This window comes from Clinocottus analis, unplaced genomic scaffold (assembly GCF_023055335.1).
Source record: "Clinocottus analis isolate CAN_PGR_092001 unplaced genomic scaffold, fCliAna1.0.p SCAF_8, whole genome shotgun sequence".
Taxonomy (NCBI): Eukaryota; Metazoa; Chordata; class Actinopteri; order Perciformes; family Cottidae; genus Clinocottus; species Clinocottus analis.
Window position 1 is genome coordinate 13,589,868 of NW_027176240.1, and position 19,535 is coordinate 13,609,402.

Here is a 19,535-nt window from a genome sequence, read left to right on the forward strand (position 1 = left end):
AGGAGTTATCTTCTAATCAGCATCTTCTTTCAGCTCAAGGAATTTTCAGTAGCCTTGTAGGGTTTTCTATTGGCTAACGGACAGCTTTCTTATCATTGAGGGGCCAATCTGTTCTCATAGTGCCATCTTGTATTTTATTGTGAACGTATTTGAGCAGATTATGCTGAATTAATTATTAATCAGATGCTAATTTAGGTCGCAGATCGAGTAACACAAACATTGTACACATACAAGTAAGAGACTGCAAATGTGTCCTTTAGCAAGACACTTTACCTCCCCTACAAGGGTTATTATCAGGATTGTTCTGCTCAAATGTGTAGGCCTGGGTGTGAAGTAGAGACAGCTGATTCTCCCATGATGGACGCGTGAGTGGTTCAGATCCTGTTGAGCTCCAAAAGTAAACGCAGTCACTTGAATAGACCGCCGTGAACGACTTGACGGCGAGAGGTCCTCCCATGTGATGTGACTGAGAGGCCTGACGGACTGTGCCTGTCTGGTATGGCTCCTCCTGCTACAGTAGAACGGGGCTAGACGTAACACCAGTGCAGAGGGACGGGAATAACACACATCGATACGGGGTGTTTTTCTTCCAAGGTGCCACGGCGAAAGATGGCAGATCGTGCAATGCTGAAGAAAAACACATAGATGACGCGCTCAGAGTCGTCTCTTCTGCTGTGAAGGCTTCGACGTTTCTTTAGGATTAACAACACCGCAAATGAACTCCGTCAGAGCAAGTAACGTTAGCAGAAGACCCAGGCGAGTCTCGAGGCCGCGCCCGGTACAGCCGGAGAGGAACCACCAGGAAAGAGGTAGCGTTAGCTCCGTTTAGCTGGCGTTAGCGTCACGGGACGGCTTTTCAAGCCGCTAGCTTTCGGGTGGAACTGTGTTACAACGCATGAGCCGGTGTATGTAACGCAATTGTGTGTGTTCGTGTGTTGTGTGTGCATCAAGACAACGTGAATTAGTGTAATAAAACACATTGGAGCCTACGTGAACAGTCGCCCTAACGGGTTTCTTTGCAGTTAGGAAACGCCGAGGCTTTAATGTTAGTCCCTAGCATTGAGGCCGCGCTTTGTTTTGCCCCTAGACGGCCTTTCTTTTTCTGGACCAACCTCGTGTCTTTAGTGGGGTTTGTTTTGGGGTAGCTAATGTTACATTGCTGGTGGAAATGGCACTTAGTATACAGCGGCTAGCCCGGTTCACGGGTGTCAAACGCAAGGAAAAGTGGTTTCGCCAGTTGTCGTAGCATGCTAGCTGGAGCTAGCCTTTGCTAACATAGCTGTTATTATTAGCATGTTTAGCTAGCTGTCTACGCTCTGGCGTGTTTTTAAAAAGCACCAAACCTCAATGTTGTCTTTGGCAACGTTACAATGTAAATTCGTGGATATCATGCTGGTTATTAATGTAACAACGTCATGGTTACAATTCAGTCACATTATGTGTTTCCCTTCTGTACCGCTGTGTGACAGAAGAAGTGCAATGGGAGCGAATATTGACTGCAATTGTTCAAAGTAAACACTTGCTCAGGATGCTCTGCAATCATAGTTGCTATCTCAATGTGGAAAACATTAATCGGTAACATTACTGGTTTGTTGCTAAATATAAATGAACAATATTTGCTGGACAAGTGACATGTTGTGATCTTGGCTCTTACATTATTGGGTGGAAAGTAACAGCAGAGGCTCCCGTTGTTTCTCACAAAAGTAAAAGCATTAAAAACAACACGGCTAATCATTTGATTACTGTATGTTGCCAAAACAATTTATTAGTGAATGACCTGTCATGCTCGTTTAAATAATGATTTATCGGTTTGTTTTTTTGGTGCTTCTCCTTGCCTCAATTCGTATATCAGTCATGGCTTGCCATGGGGACCTTTCCCTCTGACAAGATATCCATAGTATAGCGCAGTTGTCATTTAAAGATGACTTTACATAAATAAACGATTGTGTGCTTGGTAACAGTATCTTTGTCTATTTATATTTGCTAAGACTTTGATATACACCGCTACTCTTAAATGTTTTTTTTTCTTTCTTTTTAGTGAAACAAAGCAGGACGAGCTATACATTATTTGAGTTTACAGCTACAGAGAAGTTGCTTTAACAGTTTGTTACACAGACAAGTGTTTGTAGTGGTTACTGTCCTTAGTATCCGAGGAGAGTTTTTTTTTGCAACCAGAGCAACAAGAAGACAGAGTTTGCATCTCCTATCTGGGGTAGCTATCAACTCAGTATGCCATGGTGAATAGCCTGAAAAATAGATGTGTCATCTGTTGAGTGAAGCCCCTCTTGGTGGGATCTTATATCAATTTGTAGCTTACAGAGCCGGTAATAAAAAAATCTACTTTTTGTCAAATACTATTTTGTTAAATACCTTTGGTGATGTGTTGTTATGGTGTTTTGCTTATTACGGACTTTGTCTTTAAAAGCTTTACATCTGATCAACGGTAAACACAATACGTTTATGGTTATAATGTATGTCTTTTGACAATCAAAGTGCTGAAAACATGTGTGCTGAAACATGCACACAAGTAAACGTCCACTATTGCTAATGCTTCTTGGGCTACATAGCAGTTATTATAGGACACAGGAAGTGAATACACACCGTGTATTTAGACATTGTGCTTTCTAGTGTTAGCTCAGGAATATCTAGTTGCTGCTTTACTTTTTGAATATGCATATCTGAATTGCTACATCATGGAGAAGTTTTGCTTGTATTTGCCACTGCTGACTAACATACCATATTTGAGATTTAATTAATAGGATTGGAAATAGCCTTTTTACCCTTTTATGCCGTTTTTCAGATGAGGACGTTCCTGCAGATATGGTCGCAGAAGAATCTGGTCCAGGAGCTCAAAATAGTCCCTACCAACTTAGAAGAAAGTCTCTACCCAAGAGAACAGTCTGTCCGACAAAGACTAACATGGAGGTACATATACCAGGAATCCTTAAAAGATAGTGTAAAGGCTTAAAGATAATGATTTATTTCAAGGAAACACACTAGTTAATGTTTAAATGTCTCTACTGACTTTTTTTTAATCTCCAGGGTGCTTCCACTTCAACAACAGAAAACTTTGGACACCGACCTAAGCGCCCAAGAGTTTCAGGAAAGTGTCAAGACTTACCAGGTAATTAGGAATACTTATGAGGCTGATGGCTGTGTATCTTTTCTCAGAGGTGCATTCATTGTGTTGGTTTCCACAGGATTTGAGGGGTGTATGGTTAAGGATGAAATAATTATTAAGTGTTAATTACAATGATGGCAGTGTGATGACCCATCAAATAGCAAATCAGGAAAAAATGTTCGTTAGTATTGGGCAGTTATGTGTTCTACACAAGTGTCATGTGCAGACCTGTTTTTTTTTGTTTAGTTTGGAAAATTGTATGTTTAACTTTCCTTTTTACAATGAGATAGCTGCATATTTAATATTTTATGCGTTTTGCATTTACGTTCACACAGTGTTGCACACAGTTGAGTGCAGCAGGTATGTATTCACTCTTTAGTCCAGGCGTAGCTTTCTCTTTGTGTCAACTTGTTGTATGCCGAGGAAAAGTAGATGTGTAATGGTAAGAGTTAGGATCTTCTCTGTAAAAGCTTCATTGGTTAAGACAACAAAGTTAAAATTATAGTCTGTTATTTGTGGCGTTTGGAGTTTGTCAACGCATCCAAAACAGTTTGTCTCGAAGGCATTTAGTTCTTGCTCTCCTCTCATCATACATGGCTTTGTGGTGTCCAAGTAGATGGTCACATTGCCTCATGTTGCGGACTCAGTCGTTCAATGTGAACACATCACATCTTTTTGTTTCATCTTATTCCCTTTTTTTAAAAGTTAAATATAAACATCAACAGAAATAGCAGCTTTGTGTTTAGTTAATGTATGATAAACAAATCTGTCCACTTCATCAATATGATTGATAAGTCACCATTCAGGCAGAACTTGCATGGAAAATGTAACAGTAACCAATTCTACTGGATAAACACTTTGATTGTACTTGTAGCTTTGTTTATTATGTTATAGCCTTAAAGCTTTGAACTACGTATGAGGACAAAGGTAGGGCATTTCAGATTTGTTAATGTGTATTTTTTTTTTCTTTTGTGACTTGAGGATTAGTTTTGGTTCCTCACATGATCTTGCTATAAATATGCTCCTATGGTTGCAGTTGTCAAGCCACACCCAAAACCCTGTTCTGTCTTTGAAAATATTTTATTCTAATTTCCCGGATCTTCTTCTCCCAGCAGCTCCAGCAGAGCAGTATTTGCAGGAAAAGCTTCCAGACGAGGTGGTGCTAAAGATCTTCTCGTACTTGTTGGAGCAGGATTTGTGCCGTGCAGCATGTGTGTGCAAGCGCTTCAGTGAGCTGGCCAATGACCCCATCCTCTGGTGAGACTCGCTGGTTCTTGGTTTGCTTTTAAACCAATTCTGTCTTTATTGGTGCTGCTTTGTGTGCATATGATAAATGGTTGGCTTCAAGGTTTATATTTTAAATATTATATATATAATCGTAGCTGTAACTCATCTTTGATTTGATAGTACTTTTAATTTAGGTTTCACTGAACATACTGGACCAAAGCTGCTGTATTGGAGACTGAGACAGAAATCCGAGGACGATGGCTTTAGTTATTGTTTTTTTTTTTTAACCTTTTTATATTTCAGGAAGAGGCTGTACATGGAAGTGTTTGAATACACACGCCCGATGATGCATCCTGAGGCAGGGAAGTTCTACCAGATAAACCCAGAAGAGTATGAGCAGCCAAACCCGTGGAAGGAAAGCTTTCAGCAGCTGGTATGGATCCTTCTGTGGGCTTACCGATCCACTGAAAGTTTAAAGTCTTTAACAAACACATTTTTCCTCCAACCCATCTGATTTCACATTGCTATTATAAGGCAGGTGAGATACTGGCTACACACTACTCTTTATGGTTGTTGTGGCCTTCATATTAGATATTTTTAGTATCACTGACAACACCAGTTGAGGAAATGCAGTCCTGAATAAAGCTTGAAACCAATATCACAATTTGTAAATCATTGAAACTGACAAAGAACCTTTACGTTTTGAAACCTAGTGATCAAATACGTTAGAAATGTAAAGACCATTAAGCATGAGTTGCTTCTACAGACAGCAAATTTCAGAATTGATTAACTTTAAAAGTTGATATGTAGAAGACAAGATTACTCACTGTTCTTTTAGTCTTTACACCACTTTCCTTTTTTTGTCAAAAGTTCCTCTAGTGTGACTTTAAATCCTCCTGTGTACAGATAGCTAATGTCATGTGAAAGGGCAACACCACAGGCCATAATGATGACATTCAGTATGCAGGGGGATAGAGGAGAACTTTGTTTTATAATTGTATTCCTTTGCAATATATTAACCTTTTATATATTGTTTTCCGTGGACAAAATTGTCTCAGTCGTTTTTCTAGTGATGATTTTCTCCTTCTTGTTAGTACAGTGTATTTGTCTTGGTCTCTGAAATTGTTTGTTACTAATTATTTGGTTTGTGAATAAGCGTGTGAATATGTTTTACAGTATAAAGGAGCACATGTGAAGCCGGGCTTTGCAGAACACTTCTACAGTAATCCTGCCAGATACAAAGGGAGAGACAACATGTTTGTAAGTATTTTTTTTTCCAACAGTTAATTGGCTCTTTTTAATGCTTCAGTCATTAATCTCAATTTTGATGTTTTCTCCAGTACTATGACACCATTGAGGATGCTCTGGGAGGAGGTCAGGAGCCTCACTTTGATGGCTTGATATTCGTCCACTCTGGTATTTACACAGACGAATGGATCTACATCGAGTCGCCTATCACAATGATTGGAGCCGGTATGTATGTATATAAATACATGTATATGCAAGTGTGTGATAGTGTGTGAAGTCGTGGTCACAGATCCTTTGCACATTTGTTTCGTCTCTAATTGAACCGTACTGATTATTTTGCAGCTCCCGGTAAAGTAGCAGAGAAAGTCATTATTGAGAACACCAGAGACTCTACATTTGTATTCATGGAAGGTTCAGAAGATGCTTATGTCGGATACATGACCATCAGGGTGAGAGGGCTTTTTTACATTTGATTTTTGGGTTATATATGCCACATGTACAGTATTGTACAGCCATCATTTTTTCATTCACTCAGTATGGGGGAAAGCAAATGTCATCTTTAGTTTTATTGATGATTGTTACAGTTGTTGAGACTTGGGGTCTCATTTATAACCAAAACTGAAAGTAAAAACAAACTAAAAACAGACTTGACGGGAGAATGTGCGCACCTGTACAGAAACTTGGACCAGGGACGGAGCGCAGAGGAGAGACCAAACTACTGACATTTGTGGTCAGCTGTAAAATAACCTCAAATTAGCTTTAAACAACTTCAGAACAGTGCAACACTCTTCTAATTCTGTGCATAAAACACCAATTATGATTTTAGTTGTCTGAATAAAATTATTTATTAATTTATGTTTCATTAAATAAATACTACGGTGACACTTGAGTTATGTTGTGGCATAGATATTCTGGCAATGGTAATGTTTTGTTCATCTACTGTGTGACTGGAAGAATTTGGAGCGCACATTTACTGGTTGATTTGGGATTCATTAAATGAAATGGCACTCAAGATTTTATAAATCAGAATATTTTTTTGTTGTGGATTCTAAGGATTGTTTGATAAATGAGACTTCTGGTTTGTTTCTCCTGCAGTTCAACCCTGATGATAAATCCGCCCAGCACCACAATGCACACCACTGTTTGGAGATTACAGTCAATTGCAGTCCCATCATCGACCACTGCATTATACGCAGCACGTGCACAGGTAAACAAGCTGCGTCTTTGTCAATCTTCAAAGGGGTCACGAGGTAAATGTGAGGGGATGTGAGATGATTAGGGGAATCGATAAGAAGTGAGAAAAATAAAGTGTTGCATTTTGACACCGAAAGAGTTGCAAGTTCATTCAGACGCATCAGGCGAAAAAGCGTTGTAAATGTTCGCAAGTGTTTTGGTGTGAGCACGGCATAAGGGATCACAAGACAATATTGTTGGAAAACACTGCTCAACTTTTGTAAACTTAGAAATTCACCTCTAAACACTGAATATGTTTGAGGTAATATTAGGTTCGTAAATGATAGAGAAAATATTGTGTTTCATTTTTGATTGTTGTACATTTTGACATTTCATATTAGTGCACTAATACATCTCTGTCTGGCTTCTTTCAGTGGGGTCAGCTGTCTGCGTTAGCGGTCAGGGGGCTTGTCCAACGATCAAGCACTGCAACATTAGTGACTGTGAAAACGTTGGTCTTTACATCACTGACCATGCACAGGTAATGCACACATGTCCCAAATGTTGCAAAGTGTAACACCAAGACTTGAAAGCATCCATGTTGTTGTTCAGTAGATAATTGGCAGCAGCAGAGCTGCTCATTCTCAATTCTCATACTCCTTGTTTTATCAACGGTGAATAAGTATCGGCCTAGTCTTAAGAAACTAGCCTTTTACAAGAGAGGTTAAAATGATAGCATGATGAAATAAAACTAATTGTTAAAAAAATAACTTTAAAGTGTAAAGTGGACAAGAAAATGTTCAACGCCTTTTTTAACATTGTGATTTGTTCAGGGAATATACGAAGACAATGAGATCTCGAACAACGCTCTGGCTGGGATCTGGGTTAAAAACCACGGCAACCCAATCATCAGACGAAATCACATCCACCATGGCCGAGATGTCGGCGTTTTTACATTCGACCACGGCATGGTAGGATACAAAATACTGGTGTTTGGTTTGTGTAATAAAAAAAACAACCTCTCACTGAAATGCAAGAGTTGTTGCTCCCATGTGTACATACTGAGGTCTGATTGAACAGCGCATGGTGTAATGAAGCAGCACTGTAATTACCATGGAAGTGTAAAGGGTTCATTTCACAAGGTTCTTGTTCTTTCTTTTAATGTTTTGCAAGGTGCAGTAATGTTGTACTTCTCTGTTTACTTCCAGGGTTACTTTGAGAGCTGTAACATCCATAGGAATCGTATAGCCGGCTTTGAGGTGAAGGCGTACGCCAATCCAACAGTGGTTCGTTGTGAGATCCATCATGGCCAGACGGGGGGCATCTACGTGCACGAAAAGGGCCGCGGGCAGTTCATCGAAAACAAGATCTATGCAAATAACTTTGCTGGGGTGTGGATCACCTCGAACAGTGACCCCACGATAAGGTCAGTGTGGCCCGGCAGTCAAATACTAAATTGAACGTGTCATTTTAAAGATATCTTATCGGGCACTTGTGCATTCTAAGTTGTTTAGGGTCCTAAATGAGTTGTGTTGTCCAAATACAGGGGCAATGCCATTTTTAATGGCAACCAAGGTGGCGTTTATATTTTCGGTGATGGCCGAGGCCTCATCGAAGGAAATGACATCTACGGTAACGCCCTGGCGGGAATCCAGATCAGGACCAACAGCTGCCCGATTGTCCGACACAACAAGATCCATGATGGCCAGCACGGTGGCATATATGTGGTAAATATGAACCCATGGATTCACAAAGGTTCTTTTGGACTGCTTTCACTTCTTTAGCTTTCTCGTGCTACAATTTGGAAACACAGCAGTGATGTTGGGGTGCTTTGTGTCACAGCACGAAAAAGGACAAGGTGTCATCGAGGAGAACGAGGTGTACAGCAACACGCTGGCAGGAGTGTGGGTGACGACAGGAAGTACGCCAGTACTGAGGAGGAACAGGATACACAGCGGGAAGCAGGTGAGATTACAGGCTAGTTAATTAACAAAAAAATTAAGTGACAAATTCCTATATACATGAAGTGTATTCCTTTTTTATGGTGTGATGTGGTCACACTGACATATTCATGTCATATTTCTAATGTCATGTATGTATGTATGTATGTATGTATGTATGTATGTATGTATGTATGTATGTATGTATGTATGTATGTGTGTGATCCCACAATGTCAAACCAGATTACTTTTCTATAATTTTAAATAATCAGTTGTTATCTGATTATTGTAGCTCTGTCATATTGAAACAATATCATAAAATGCATTTTGAATACTAGGAACGAATGAGAGCTAAATTATATTTTTACTGTTGTTTCAACAGGTCGGGGTCTACTTCTATGACAATGGCCATGGCGTGCTGGAAGACAATGATATCTACAATCACATGTACTCTGGAGTTCAAATTAGGTTTGTGAATACTAAATATTGGATCAAATAATAATAAGATAAATGCCCCACTAAAGTCACAACTGAATCAACTGAATTGTGGTAAGTTTAGCAGTGGATCAACTGACCCGTGTGTGCTCTTTTGTGACAGGACTGGCAGCAATCCCAAGATCAGACGGAACAAGATCTGGGGAGGCCAGAATGGAGGCATTTTGGTTTACAACTCGGGTGAGAAGCAGAGAAGTCATTTCTGTTTGTTTTTTCACGTGGCTATTGGTTATATACTGTATTGGTTATAATTATGTGACAGCAGTCCTACCCTGTTGCCCCAATAATGAAACCTGAATGTGTGCGGCTCTTTAGGCTTAGGCTTCATTGAGGACAATGAGATCTTTGACAACGCGATGGCCGGAGTGTGGATCAAGACGGACAGCAACCCTACTCTACGGAGGAACAAGATCCATGATGGGCGAGACGGCGGGATCTGTATATTCAACGGAGGACGAGGTAACTCAATTTAATTTAGGAATAAGAGGGGTACTGATGGGGTCTGCTATTTTCTTGCAAACAAAAAATACACTCGCTCTTAGAACAAGATCTAGAGGTTTACGGGAGTCTTTAAGCCACAGACATTTTAAAAGCTTTTTGGAGTTTTGCTGGCAAGATGTGTATCATTTATGTAATTTAAGCCTTGAGTTCAATAGATATTTATAATCCTTACAATGTCTGTTTTGCACACACTTTGTATCTCTAAGGCACGTGTGTGGTTACATTTTCACGTCACGGGTTTGTGGCTCTGACAGTACGTTTGTCTTCAGGCTTGTTAGAGGAAAACGACATCTTCAGAAACGCCCAAGCAGGAGTCCTAATTAGCACCAACAGCCACCCTGTGCTGCGGAAAAACAGGATATTTGACGGTTTCGCAGCAGGTGAGTCACTCCTGCACTCAGTATGCAATCTGTCTTTTTGTAAATGTCCTGTACAAATCGTCCTTTTATGAGGTAGTGAGCCTCACTATAGGAACTAGGAGCTCTGTAATATGGACTGTTATATTTTACTACTAGGTATTGAGATCACCAATCATGCCACAGCGACCCTAGAGGGAAATCAGATCTTCAACAATCGCTTTGGCGGATTGTTCCTCGCATCTGGTGTCAATGTTACAATGAAAGGTACTCTCTCGGTCACACAGACGTCGACACACTTTCTTCGCCTTCATACAGACCAAAATGTACTAATTTCTTTCTCTGCTTTCTTTCTTCCAGATAATAAAATAATGAACAATCAGGATGCTATCGAAAAGGCTGTGAGCAGAGGTCAGTGCCTGTACAAGATTTCAAGTTACACCAGCTACCCAATGCACGATTTTTACAGGTAATTTATGTTCATACTCGCAATCAAGGTGACTCACGGTCAACTGTTTGCCTGGTTTGTGATCGTTAACCAACGCAACTTGGTTTCTTTGCAGGTGTCACACCTGTAACACAACAGACCGCAACGCCATCTGTGTGAACTGCATCAAGAAGTGTCATCAAGGACACGATGTGGAGTTCATCAGACACGATAGGTCAGTCTTATTGACTTACATGACCAATAATGTGGTTTACATGTCAACTAAGTGACCAAAACTAACATGATCATTTCTCCTCTGGCAGATTCTTCTGTGACTGCGGGGCGGGGACGCTATCAAATCCCTGCACATTAGCCGGAGAGCCGACCCACGACACGGACACCCTGTACGACTCGGCTCCTCCTATAGAGTCCAATACGCTGCAGCACAACTGAGCTCCAGACCCGAGCTCCTCTTGCGCTTCAAAGGACATAAGACACTTTAAAGTTGTGCGGTGGAAGAGGAGATCCAAACTAACATACAGAGCATATTCAGTGACTTCAAAAAAGAGAAAAAAAGACTTTGACATGAATATGCTTAACGGAGACATTTAAGGATAAAAAAAAAAAGTCTTGATTATGGATGCCTCACTTTTTTTCTTCAATTATTTGACTTAAAAAACAAAAAAAAAAAGATGACATCGGTGGGAGCTGCCTCAGGGTTTGTGGGTGTGTTGGTTTAGGAAAGCAAGTGGAGCTAGTGAGCGATGGACAAAAAGCCACAGAGGCTCACCTGCTTTTAGGAAGCGGAAGAACAAAATACTGCAGTCATGTACAGACCCATCGTGGACAGACGCTCCGTCAGAACGGGCACAACTTTTCACGAGGAGGCGAAAGGCTCCAAAAAACCACAATGCTTCCATCACTGGGCAACCGACGTGCTCGTATGATATGTACGGGAAAAATGACCTAGCACTTCAGCTTTTTTTTTCGTTCTCAAGACAACTGTTGAGATTTGATTTTAATGCTTTTTGTGTAGTTTTGTATTTTCATGCAACAATCTTACTGTACTTGAATGTCTTTATTTTATTAAATGTGTTCACATTTTTTTTTTGGTTATATACCCCTAGAATAGCTGTAATTATACATGTCGCAGTATCTAACTTCTTTCTGTGAAAGAGAAACAAAAGGAAAACACTAAACATTTTCTCCAGCAATGTCAACTCATTTACATTTGCAATACCGAACAATAGATGCTGATGTGTGCTTTCACCAGACTTGTATATATATATTTTTTTCTGTTTGGAGTAGCAACATAAGTGTTTGTTTCTGTATGAGAGGGGAACATTTTTCTGTACTTTTACATAATCTATGCACATTTTGTTTTTTCTGTTTGTATGGGCGTGTCTCACACAACCCAATTTACAGGAAGAGATATGGGCCAAAATTGAGTGTTGAGAAACAATGCAGGGGTGTATGTTTAACCAGATTGACCTCCATGGTATTTTTTTAATAAGATACAGCCTTTTCTCTCCAAATAAATTAAAATGCATGCGTTAAACATTTGGTTCTAGCACTTGTTGCCTAAGTGGTATTGCTTTCAGTCAAGTAGATTATACAATCTATATTCATCTTAACCTGTTTCAGGATCAATGTGGTTTTATTTTCCTCTTTAATAAAAAGGCACAAATGCTGCTTCTTGGTCTGTTAAGATACAATTTATTTTTCGATAACAATTCGATTATGCCCAAGAAACAGACAAGTCTTGTGAAAGCACAGCTAATGTTTTTCCGTGTTTGACAATGTTGCTGGAGAATTTAAAAATGCTTTTACTCTGCTGGAGCTGAGACAAGTATCTATATACGGCGCTATATGTTTTCATTGCCCTATCCCTCCCCATTCATGTGTACTGGTGATTGTGGGTTCTCATACAGACTGAAATGTATGCATGTATCATAACATCTAGACTTAATATATTGTGAAGTATTCAATAACCGTTATGTAGGCGCTAGCGTGAATTAAAAGGGTTTGATTTCCTAGATGAAACATTGTCATTTTTAAAAAAAATAAACTTTATTAGATCATTACAGTAGTGTTTTTTTCAAGTGCTGAGAAAAACATTCAGCAAGAACAAAGCATGTTTTTAAACTACATGACGTTGAGCATCTGAACGAGTGCAGAGAAGTGTGCGTCTCCCAGTGCAGCGTCGTCGGCGAACTGGCAGAGCTTCCTGCAAGACGAGAAGAGGGAGGAAGAAGTCAGAACTAAGCTTTGGCATTTATTAGGACCAAGTTCAAATCCTTGGGTGTCACTGCAGTAGCATGAGGTGCAGTAGCTACGAAATACTTGAACCCCCAATACGAATGCATACTTGAAGAGTCTGAGGCTGAGGGTGCTCTTCTCAAACTCTCTGGCCTTCCTGTGTCCCGCCTGGATGACCACCTCTGGCAGGTCGGCGAGTCGAGCGGCGTTGAAGCCGTAACTCTTCGGACAAGCACCAGTGATGAACTTGTAGAGGAATGTGATTGTCTCTTGACTTGGATCCTCACATTCGTTCTCCACCATGCACGCCTGAAAGGGACAATACACATGGTTCAGACTCCGATAAATGGGCCGACGGTTTTTTTCCCTGTTAAAACTACACGCAAGATGTTATTTATTATAGTTCAGTTTGAACTAACATCTCATTTGTCTGAAACACTATACAGGTTCTTTATTTAACCAATACACAGGACTTTAGGAGGTTAGTTGTCTGTCCAATAGGTTTAACCATCAACAAGCAGATAATGTGTATCAATGTAGGGACACAACTGATAAGAAATTTAACCTTTGGCCCCGCTACATACAAATACATTCCTTAACCGCCTGCCACTGCTCATCTGTGCAGTGCAGTACATGGCGTATTTGGCATTTGCTGTCCTCACCATGTGGCCCAACCGCACGGCAGGGTTGTTGGCGTAGTCCTCCACCAGGGAGTGGTAATGTGTGGAGAAGAGGGTGCGACAGCAGATCTTCTCAGCGAGCTCCTTGACGACTGCACTGGCAATTGCTGTGCCGTCATACGTGGCTGTGCCCCTCCCTGAGAACAGTTGACAGTTTACTGAATGGTTGCGCTACAAAAAAACGCCACAGGAAGAAAAACAGGAAGACGGCCCATAATGTGCCCCGTTACTATGTTTGAGCAACAGAAACTAACCCAATTCATCCAGGAGCACAAGAGAGTGTTTCGTGGCATGGTGCAGGATGCTGGCAGTCTCGCTTAGCTCCACAAAGAAGGTACTCTCTCCTAGAAAAAAAATAGATGATACAAGTCCAGTGAGATGAAAGCTAAAATCGCTGCCCCACATGTGTTATGTCACAGGAGATCATGGTGTTACCAGCCATGATGCGATCGGAGGCTCCCAGCCGAGTGAAGACCCGGTCGACTGGGGTGAAGCGCAGGCTCTCGGCAGGAACATAGCAACCAAGCTGAGCGAGGATGATCACAAGTCCACACTGTGCAAAAAGAGCAGCACAGCCTCGTAATATCGCCCAACAAGAAGGGAAATCCAGATTCTATCACTTCCGTTAAGGCTTGTTGTTTCGTGCACAAAGATATGATTTACCTGTCTCATGAGAGTAGACTTTCCGCCCATGTTCGGCCCCGTGACGAGGACACAGGAGGCGTGCTCTTTTCCCTCATCGGTTTGACTGCTACCGGGGCAGCCGATGAAAATGTCGTTAGGGATGAAGTCATCACCGAAAAAGGTCTTTGTGACACAGGGGTGGCGGGATCCAGTGAGTTCAAGGAAGGTCAACACCTGGTCATCGCCCTCGGGGAGCACTACCTGGGGCCTGGCCATCGGCCCGTCTCCACCCTGACTGTAGCGCGACAAGGCCAGCAGCACATCTGCAAACAATTGACCAATTCATCAGTAAGAAAAGAAAGCGACGTTAAGCGCTGACCCAGTGAAAAACTCCAATTAGCTACCCGCTTTAATATTTTATGGGATGGTTTTGCAGCTCTGCTCATAAAACTATATAAATGAAACCAAACATAACCTGTGGCTGATTAGCGGTCCAGTGGGAGGAACAAACATTATATAAGCACCATATTTCCCTGCACCAGAGATCAGTAATAAACTATGCACTCATCTCTCCTGTCAGGAAAAAAACACAGGAACACACTTTCCATACGGGCAAAAACTAACTAATTGGTGTTGAATTTGCCAAGTTGAATAATGGAAAAGTTATTCAACGACAGCAAGATTTATAACAAGCACTCAAGACTGGTGCAACTTAAGCAGCTTTAACACACATTATGGAGGCAATCTGCAATACTTTGTGTTTTCTACTGCAGTCATTTAAATGAAACACTTGAGACATTCGATTGATGCATACAGTAAAAAACAATGCCGATTAACAATAAAACAAAACATTATGTAGTTACCAATCACTGCCATGCACTCCACAGCAGTCTTCCAGTCTTTGTAGTTCTTGTCAAAGTTATAGAAGAGCCTCCTCATGCAGTCTTTCAGGGCGGCGTCCCTCTTCTCCTCGTGGCCTTGCAGCTCTGAGAACAGCCGCTCAGTCTCCTTGGTCACATAGCGCTTCCAGCCTTTCTTTGTAGACTTCACCTCGTACTCCTCGGGAATATTCCTCTCCGAGACGCTGATGGGCACCTCCATTTGGTAGCGGTTTCGCCCTGTTCCCCAATACGTCATCATTTTACAGCCGATTCTTTTCTTCTGTCTATCCAGGTAATCCCGCAGCTCCCGGTCACAGCTCTCAGCTGAGCTCAGAGCCTGGTCGAACTCCGGGTCAAAGCCAGCTTTAGGGGTGATGACACCAGTAGTGCGGGCTTTGTTGTGGTCGAAGGCCGTCTCCCAGCGCCGGAGTTCAGCGGAGAGGTCGGGAAAGAGGCCGTCCTTTTCACTTTTCAGACCGCCAACTTGACGGAGCAACGCGGATTGAGACTTGGCCGACAACGGAGCGAGGACCGTGATGATCTCCTGCATGGTTTTGAAACCTTCCAGAGCAGAGAGGAAGTCTGCTATCTTGCGCTTGCTGTAAGTGACCTCTTCATAAAGAACCGCTCTGCTGTCGGGGTGATCCTGGCCCTTCAGAGGGGTGCCAATGCTGTGGATTTTACTCAGAAGCCGCTCCAGATCTGGGAGCTTCTTCAGCAAGTCCGAGACCTCAGTAGCCTGATCCTGAGCGCCAATCAGGTCTTCCACTGCATCCAGTCTGTCCTTGACGGATGTGGGATTACATAGAGGAGCACAGAGCCACTGCTTGAGAAGCCTCTTGCCAAACGGGGTCGAGCAGGTGTCCAAACGCTCCAACAGCGTTCCTTCCGTTCCTCCCATCCCATTCTGAAAGATTTCCAAGTTGGCTAGAGTCACTCCGTCAAGGACCATCCGCTGACGAGTCTGGGCAAAAAAAGCAGCCGGTCCAGAAGCATTCTCCAGCTCCACATCCACAGGGACATACTCCTTGAAGTTGGCCAAAGAGAGCAGCTCTTGGTCTACCAGACATTTCTTCAGGTAGAAAATGCATCCACCCAGTGCCGACAGTCCCAGCTCATAGCCCTCTTTAGGGGTGAGGCACAGTGAATCGCTCTCAGAGGTCATCGATTTGAGAAGAGCAGGAAGAAAGTTGGTCCCCGTCTCTCGAAAGTAATCTTCTTCCGAAAGGGTTTTCAGAGTCTTTTGAGCATCCCAGAACTGAGAGCCTGCATTAAGTCCTTCTTGCAGGGCAGAGGACAAAGAGGACCTAAGTATTTTGCGTGTTTCAACAGATGGGTTCCCTTTTTCAAAAAGCACTTCGGCCGGGGCAAAGTGTGCTATCAGGGTGCGCAGACGTGAGCAGTGGCGATCGTCGGGGAACTGGCCGACATGAAAACAGCCCACAGAGGTGTCAACAAAGCAAACTCCATAGGTGCGGCAACAACCTGAGCTTTCCTCCTCAGCCTTCTCCTTTAAACTCAGCAGGAACTTGCTCTGGCTCTCAGCAGGAGCACCGTCCAACACGCTGTAGGTTTGGGTGCCACGAGTGATGATCCGGCATACTTCTCTTCTCACCACGCGGTCAAACTTTGTGGGCTTGGCCATGCTCTTACAGCGGGCTTCCATCATGTCTGGAGTCTCCGTCTGCTCCACACGAGCCACCTTGTAGCCTTTCTGCACCAGGACATCCGAGAAACGACCAAAGCCGATCTCTGGGAAGCCCGAGTGTGCCCAGGTCCCCTTCATGAAAGTCAGTCCCATCTCGTTGACTCCAATCACAGCATCCATGTGGTAGAGTTCATAAAACTTCCCCACCTTGTAGAAAATGACTGTGTCGAACATCTGAGATTTGAGCTGCCACCAGCGGCGCATACCGGGACTGTTTTTGTTGAGAAAGTCTTCCGGCACATACAGGGTGGTGGGATCGTAGTCGTCGTCCGTCTCTCGCCGCCTTCGGCTATCTTTCCTTCTGCCACCCTGCCACCACTCCAGCTTCTCATGGTCCCAAGTTGTGACGCCGGTGCCGGACCCATTTGCCTGGCTCTCAAAGCCATCAGGGGCAGAGAAGGCCGACAGACGAGACTTTGTGTCGACTGCGAGAGCTGCTGGAGCTCGTTTTGGTGCGCTGAACGGGGCAATAAGCGTCTTTGGTTTTGCAGAAGCAGACTTCTCTGCCGGACGTTTGCGCTTCGCAGGCTTGATGGGGCTTTCTGCCTCTGACTCATGTGTACTCTCTTCATCGCTGCTCAGCGATGCTGGCGCTCCCTCCTCCTCCTCACTGCTGGACGCAGCAGCCTTTTCCGGATTAAATTCCTCATCTGATCCATCGCTGTCGGATGCTTCAATTATGCGGCGGCGCTTGGACTTATTTCCCTTTTCTGTTGAAGCACGGGATGAACGAAGGCTGACCTTGGTCGACTTCATTCTCTCCTTTTTCTGTTCTTCCTCATCACAGCTCTCTTCATCAGTCAGTGTTGACTTGTCAAACTAAAAACAAAAAAAGGAGGTTAAAACAATAATACAATGATAAACCACTGTCATTTTACATTACACCGACTATTGTTTTAACATGTAGTAAATTACTGATGACTTAAATTATCATCAAAGTCACCTCCATTTCTTCTTCCTCCTCCTCCTCTTCCTCCTCCTCTTCCTCCTCCTCCTCCTCCTCCTCATCAGACGGATCCATGCAGACAGGAATTTTCAATCTTTTTTCAGGGCTGTCAAACATAACTCCATCAGCAAGCTCCATAGCACGACGGATTACAGGTTTGGGGCTGAAGAACACCCCTCCAGTTTTAGCATCACTGCTGTCAGAGCCTGCAAAGCGTAAAAATTATATAACTTATCGATAAACTCTAGTAAATACCGTCATAAGTAAAAATCGTATTCAAGTCACAGCATAAAGATTCTAATTATCATTAGTGATGATTAATGATGGGATTCATTGAAGCCAACCTTGGTACTCTCTGATGTACTTGGTGCTGACCCATCCTCTAGTAGCGGGTTCATCAAAGAAATGGACATGTATGCGCTGGCTCCGCCCGCTGCCCCTCATCTGCTGTCCATTCAGAGGTTGGGGAACCACCAGGCACGGCCACCAGGGGTGTCCCTCCAGTTTAGCCCACACAAGGGCACCAGCACTGAATGGGCATTTGTTGCTGCTGAAAGAAGGAGAAGTCATTCAAGTATAATGTGGGCAAACTAGAGTGTCAACCCACTAGTAGAATTGAAAGCTCTGATTACTGGCATTAGTCTAATCCTCAAAATACTGCAGCAAGCCATCGAGAGCCAATGAAGTCTGTGCCAAATCGATTTTTGAGATATATATATATATATATATATATATATATATATATATATATATATATATATATATATATATATGAGAACCATCAATGACCTCAGTTATTATTTGTATGCATTTAATTATGCATTTGCTTTTTGTGGAATGTTTTAAATGGAGTTATTTTCTAATGATTGAGTGTATGTGAAGTACGACGTTGCCGAACCACTTGAACAACCTGCATCATTGCTGCGTTTGCATTGATGACCATATAACTGTATGCGAGGTAAAGTCTGAACACAATCAACAGTTTAGGAGAGGATTCACTAAGCTAGTACTGACATGCGCACAGCTTTACCCAGAAACCCCCTCGTGGGAGCACAGTCTGCAGGACTTGGAAAGAAAGTTTAAGCTTGAGAACATGATCAATAAATCAAATTAAAACTAAGTTAAAGCAGACGTCTAAGCAACCATACGCATTTTTCGGAGCCTTGCAGGAGGCGGACACTCTTCAGCAGAGGAGGGAGCACAGTGAACAACGTGTCTCCAGCCATTACCCCCCCTCCCCCCAACTCACCTCTGTTCGGCTGTCGGGGCCTTGTCGCCAAAAAGTTTATTGAATCCCCCTTTTGTAGACTTGCCGTTACTTTTCGGCTTCGCGTTGTTGCTCTTGTTGGGTTGTTGCGGTGTCTGCTTCGCCTGCTCCTTCGGAGAGGAGCTGGACTTCTCCACGAATGAAGGCAGGTCCGCCTCCACCGGCGAGGGACTAGGCTTCGGCTTTGCCTTGGAGGCCGGCGGCGGAGATTTGGTGAAAAAATTGAAAATGGAGCTTTGCTTCGACATTTTGGACGAGTTCACCGCCTGTTGTCACTATATTATTGATCATACAATCCTAACGGCGCAACCGGGCACCTAGCAAGACAGCGGCGAGGCGCGAGTGCTTCCAGTTCGCGGGAAAAGATACACGGGTGTTGTGGGCGTGTCCGCGAGCCTCCGCCAATGACCAGCGAGTACGCTGCAAGACGAAAGTCACGTGGTGTCAACACGACTTCCTTTCGCGTTCAGGATAGGGGACTTTTTTTTTTTTAATCCTTTTTCCTCAAACCTTTATTCCCAATACAGAGAATACATACATATAACATGCAGTGTGTAACTTGTACATTTTTTACATGCATTTTCATAAACTCATCACAACCAATTTTTTGCGTCCTTTAATTGTCTTGTGTATATATATATATATATATATATATATATATATATATATATATATATATATA

The 19,535-nt window shown here is 42.7% G+C and overlaps 2 protein-coding genes across 8 annotated transcripts; one reads left to right on the top strand and one right to left on the bottom strand.

The window, feature by feature from the left end:
* The first annotated feature begins 339 nt into the window (after positions 1-339).
* fbxo11a (F-box protein 11a) lies at positions 340-12,569 on the top strand. 6 transcript variants are annotated; one of them, XR_011077074.1, is made up of 22 exons: positions 340-809; positions 2,801-2,925; positions 3,043-3,124; positions 4,234-4,378; positions 4,652-4,781; positions 5,525-5,608; positions 5,689-5,821; positions 5,939-6,045; positions 6,692-6,803; positions 7,204-7,310; positions 7,603-7,740; positions 7,978-8,195; positions 8,316-8,496; positions 8,612-8,734; positions 9,092-9,177; positions 9,308-9,384; positions 9,520-9,663; positions 9,975-10,085; positions 10,221-10,328; positions 10,422-10,472; positions 10,625-10,723; positions 10,812-12,569. XR_011077074.1 is itself a non-coding variant. In XM_068567385.1 (22 exons), the coding sequence occupies exons 1-22, from the start codon at positions 716-718 to the stop codon at positions 10,939-10,941; spliced, it is 2,640 nt and encodes an 879-aa protein (XP_068423486.1). In that variant the 5' UTR covers positions 340-715; the 3' UTR covers positions 10,942-12,569. The 6 variants fall into 6 exon arrangements, 5 of the variants coding, with proteins under 5 accessions (XP_068423486.1, XP_068423485.1, XP_068423488.1 ...); XM_068567385.1 differs by having other exon boundaries at positions 4,237-4,378; positions 10,422-10,530; XM_068567384.1 differs by having other exon boundaries at positions 341-809; positions 10,422-10,530.
* On the bottom strand, positions 12,534-19,199 carry msh6 (mutS homolog 6 (E. coli)). Of its 2 annotated transcripts, none has more exons than XM_068567383.1 (10): positions 18,836-19,199; positions 17,931-18,133; positions 17,584-17,792; positions 14,915-17,459; positions 14,091-14,374; positions 13,863-13,980; positions 13,682-13,771; positions 13,410-13,564; positions 12,857-13,056; positions 12,534-12,715 (listed from the first exon to the last, which is right to left on the bottom strand). In XM_068567383.1, the coding sequence occupies exons 1-10, from the start codon at positions 19,099-19,101 to the stop codon at positions 12,634-12,636; spliced, it is 4,152 nt and encodes a 1,383-aa protein (XP_068423484.1). In that variant the 5' UTR covers positions 19,102-19,199; the 3' UTR covers positions 12,534-12,633. The 2 variants fall into 2 exon arrangements, with proteins under 2 accessions (XP_068423484.1, XP_068423483.1); XM_068567382.1 differs by having other exon boundaries at positions 17,931-18,136.
* Between the last annotated feature and the right edge of the window lie 336 nt (positions 19,200-19,535).

Coding starts and splice junctions, on each gene's coding strand:
- msh6 (XM_068567382.1), bottom strand. CDS start 19,101: ATGTCGAAGCAAAGCTCCATTTTCAATTTTTTCACCAAATCTCCGCCG. Junction 13,565..13,681: donor TGTGCTCCTGGATGAATTGG/GTTAGTTTCTGT, acceptor AACTGTTCTCAG/GGAGGGGCACAGCCACGTAT. Junction 12,716..12,856: donor CTCAGCCTCAGACTCTTCAA/GTATGCATTCGT, acceptor CTCGTCTTGCAG/GAAGCTCTGCCAGTTCGCCG.
- fbxo11a (XM_068567384.1), top strand. CDS start 716: ATGAACTCCGTCAGAGCAAGTAACGTTAGCAGAAGACCCAGGCGAGTC. Junction 6,046..6,691: donor TCGGATACATGACCATCAGG/GTGAGAGGGCTT, acceptor TTTCTCCTGCAG/TTCAACCCTGATGATAAATC. Junction 10,329..10,421: donor TGTCAATGTTACAATGAAAG/GTACTCTCTCGG, acceptor TCTTTCTTCCAG/ATAATAAAATAATGAACAAT.